The sequence below is a fragment of the Neltuma alba genome, unplaced genomic scaffold (genome assembly GCF_004799145.2).
Source record: "Neltuma alba isolate B1F8T4 unplaced genomic scaffold, ASM479914v2 tig00006417_pilon, whole genome shotgun sequence".
NCBI classification, from domain to species: Eukaryota; Viridiplantae; Streptophyta; class Magnoliopsida; order Fabales; family Fabaceae; genus Neltuma; species Neltuma alba.
The window spans coordinates 64,497-67,948 of NW_021634457.1; the positions used below are offsets into that span (position 1 = coordinate 64,497).

Genomic DNA, 3,452 nt, shown 5'->3' on the forward strand with positions numbered 1-3,452 from the left:
TTTTGCCCTTCCTAGGCCGATAATTACAAAAATGCAAACCCGGATCTTATTGGGGTTTGACTTCAAAAGTTAGTTCATCTCCCCGTCTAATTTCTACATTGGTCCTTATCCCAATTTTTGATTCCCTATGTCCATGTAAAATTTCTCAGGATGTGACATTGAACTACTAAAAACATTTACTCTACCGGGTTTGGTTTGAATGACACCCATTTGCAATCTTTCGTTATTAGTGGACACACTAATCCAAAAGTTTGTTCTTCAAATTTTGGACATACAGGGTAGTGATTTCATTTCAAAAAATATGTGCTTCATCACAAACTTTCTCAACTATTAAACTGCCATTAGAGAAAATTTCTCAAGAATTAAAAACAGTTGGACTAAGAATACACTTTTGTTAAAAAAAAAAAAGTTTTTAAAAGTAATAGGCAAATAAACCATTGAAGCTCTAAGCTCATGATAATCACTTTCATAACAAAACTCCAAATACATCATACTCACAGAAAAACAAGGTTTCGTTAGAGGTCAACACCAATAATGGCTGAAAAAGTTCATGCCACATTCAATTCTTAATATAAGAGTCAGTTTGACTTTCAATTTATCCATAAATACAATACTCCAATTCATTTTGTCTCTCATATTTATTTATTTTTTAAGATAGTTCTTTTAATAGTTGCACATGTTATATATTTCATCAAATGACATTTGATTAGTGAGAATATTTTAGAAAAAATAACACCTATTTATTATAAATAACTAACTTAACTAATTTTCTTAAACTATTCAAATTAGTCAACTAGTTCTTATAGTAAAGACTAAAGATAATATTTGTTTGCAAGTACTTTCATAGTTTTTTCTTGTTTGTCATTTATTCATGCAATGTTTTTCTTCCCTCATGAAATTTTTTTGGTTAAGAAGGAGTTAGACCAAAAAAGAAAGCCCCGTACAGCTTTCATGACAAAATATAAGATTTTGGTTATGGGGTCAGCATTAATAAGACAACCAAAAAGCCCTTATTTGTTTACAAGGGCATCTAGTTTATTCCTCTTTATACTTCATCTATATATTTATCTTAATATGAAAAAAGATAGAGCTTGAAGAAAAACATAAAGCATTGAAATTGCTAGGGTATAAGATGTGAAACATCAAGACAAGCTAAGGTGCATAAACTTCAAATTGCCGACCGAAGTGAGTATAATGTCAAAGTAATGATGCTTCCTTTTATAACGAGAGATAGATTTCAACTAAAATAGATTACCAAAAAAAAGCATAGGATCTTGATACCTTGAAAAGCTAAATTCATCCCAGCAAGCTGGTTCTGAGATTTGGATGAGTAACAGTAGGTATGAGTTATGCAGAAGCTCACATGTTGCCTGAGACATCAACTACTAAAAACCAATTCATTCTAAGACATAAACTGATAACAACTAACCTTATCTTGCAATAAATGACACAAAACATCCTAAATAATTGACATAAAACATAATTTAGATAGCCTAAACATGTAAGTGTAGTGCCTTTTCTTGGAATACACCAGCAAAGGTTGCTGAACCTATCAAAATGATCTAGAGATGGCCCAAACGCATTTGGTCAAGCAATATTGCCACTTACAGGTATAACTCTTGGTACCCCAATAGGTTCTCCAATCAGATCACATCTATCAAGGACCATATTCAGCTCAATAATGATGATAATCTTGCAACTTTGGCCAACTTTGTAAATAAACTCAGTCAACTTAACAATAGACCCCTTTTGCAATCTCCCAACATGGACCAACTTGTTGTTCTGAGTAGCAAGCATCCCTTATTGATAATGGGAACCATCTGATAGCAAAAGCTTATACCTTTCTGTGTTGTTATGCTCTTGTAACTGCACCAACTTCAAGTCAATCACTTGAAGTATAGGCTTTAGGTCCTCGCAAGAGTAATAGTCACTCATCATCCTCCTTATCGCTCCATTGGTGAGATTTGCAGCCATTAGAAAGTCAGAACTGGGCTGCTTCATTGGAATGGCAAGTGCATGGTTAAGGCTCAACATCCCTCTTGATATCTCAGCCAAGAAAGTCTTCATCTCAACCAGGTGAGTCTCAAAATGGTCCATACGTGTTGTATATTCATAGTCTTTATGATTGCCCAACTCTGTTAAGCTTCTAATTTCATCGAAAAGGTCTTTTAATTTAGTGTCTTCTGCCATCAGACTCTCGGTAAAAGCACCTATGTAAAAAACACCCTTAATAATATAGTAAAAATAGATAGAAAATACTAAGGATTAAACGGATAAAGAAGCTAACTGCAATTCTCCATTGAAATTCATATGGTAGATACACACACACACACACACATCTTTGTAGCGTATATATCTATCACAAGTTCGCCCATTCCTTTCCCAAACCATATTTCCTCTTGGCTGATAATAAAATCCTGCATCATGATAGCCAACTCTTAAATAAAGAAATGAGGTATGTTTTTCTCATATTTCTATCACAAAAATCTAGTGCCCAGTAGATAATTATTTCATCTATTAAACTCCGAAAAACAAAAAAGAGATCAATGGTGCGTCAAACTCACCTTAATCGCAAACACATCAAAGAATGGAAAAGGCGAGAGTGACACCTTCCTACACAGTAACAACAATCTGGAACAAGAGTGATTATAGGATAACACTTAGGAACAAAACTTCACTAATAAACATCGGAAGTATCAATGAATTATAACCCAATAGTTATCAAATCGCGATAACAGAGTGCTCTTAACAGTAGCTAACAAATAACATTAACATAATGTATACTAGCCGAGTAAGTGATGAGAAAAAAACACAATTGTATTCAAGCCTATGAGTTATAGATAGAGAATATATTTTCTCACTGCCCGTGAGAATTTTTAAGAAAACAAAACAAGCATATGACAGAAGTTAAATAGTACAAGAAATACCAAAATTATTAACAACCCTCAATGCAAGGGTAAAAGCCACGGGTCATCTAGACCAAAGAAAATCATAACTTCACTATGATCAAAACAGAGTATCAGAGAGTCTCAATCAGATACATAAAGAAGTACAAACAACTAGCTAAACAACCAAAACTACAAGCTTACAAAAGAAAATGAATAGCTGAAAAAGAAAACCCGAACCAGATGCTGTAGGACAAACTCAATCTCTCTCACACTGGGCATCAGATCAATGATCCGACCGTTGCAAATAACACACTAGATGTTGTGAATTAAAATAGTTTTCTCTCTTCTTTTCTCCCTAAATGGTTGCTATTCTGCCTTAAAATAAGACCTCGCCCATAACCCTAATCTGCTCCTTCTCCACCTTAATAAGTCAGACTCAAATGACCTTGAAATATTGGGTCTTTTTCCACAAAGGAAGGGAGTCCAAACCCAACAGTAAGATAGATTCAGATAGAAGAAGAGGAGTCTTTAGGGGGAAAAAAAAAGCAAAGACGCATCATGAAC

General features: G+C 34.0%; 1 protein-coding gene across 4 annotated transcripts; it reads right to left on the reverse strand.

The window, feature by feature from the left end:
* Positions 1–1,400: 1,400 nt before the first annotated feature.
* On the reverse strand, positions 1,401–3,452 carry LOC114750303 (uncharacterized). Of its 4 annotated transcripts, none has more exons than XR_003740645.1 (3): positions 3,126–3,452; positions 2,565–2,631; positions 1,401–2,417 (listed from the first exon to the last, which is right to left on the reverse strand). XR_003740645.1 is itself a non-coding variant. In XM_028938873.1 (3 exons), the coding sequence occupies exons 2-3, from the start codon at positions 2,298–2,300 to the stop codon at positions 1,801–1,803; spliced, it is 423 nt and encodes a 140-aa protein (XP_028794706.1). In that variant the 5' UTR covers positions 2,301–2,417; positions 2,565–3,451; the 3' UTR covers positions 1,401–1,800. The 4 variants fall into 4 exon arrangements, 1 of the variants encoding a protein (XP_028794706.1); XR_003740643.1 differs by having other exon boundaries at positions 3,090–3,452; XR_003740644.1 differs by having other exon boundaries at positions 1,401–2,210; positions 2,338–2,417; positions 2,565–3,452.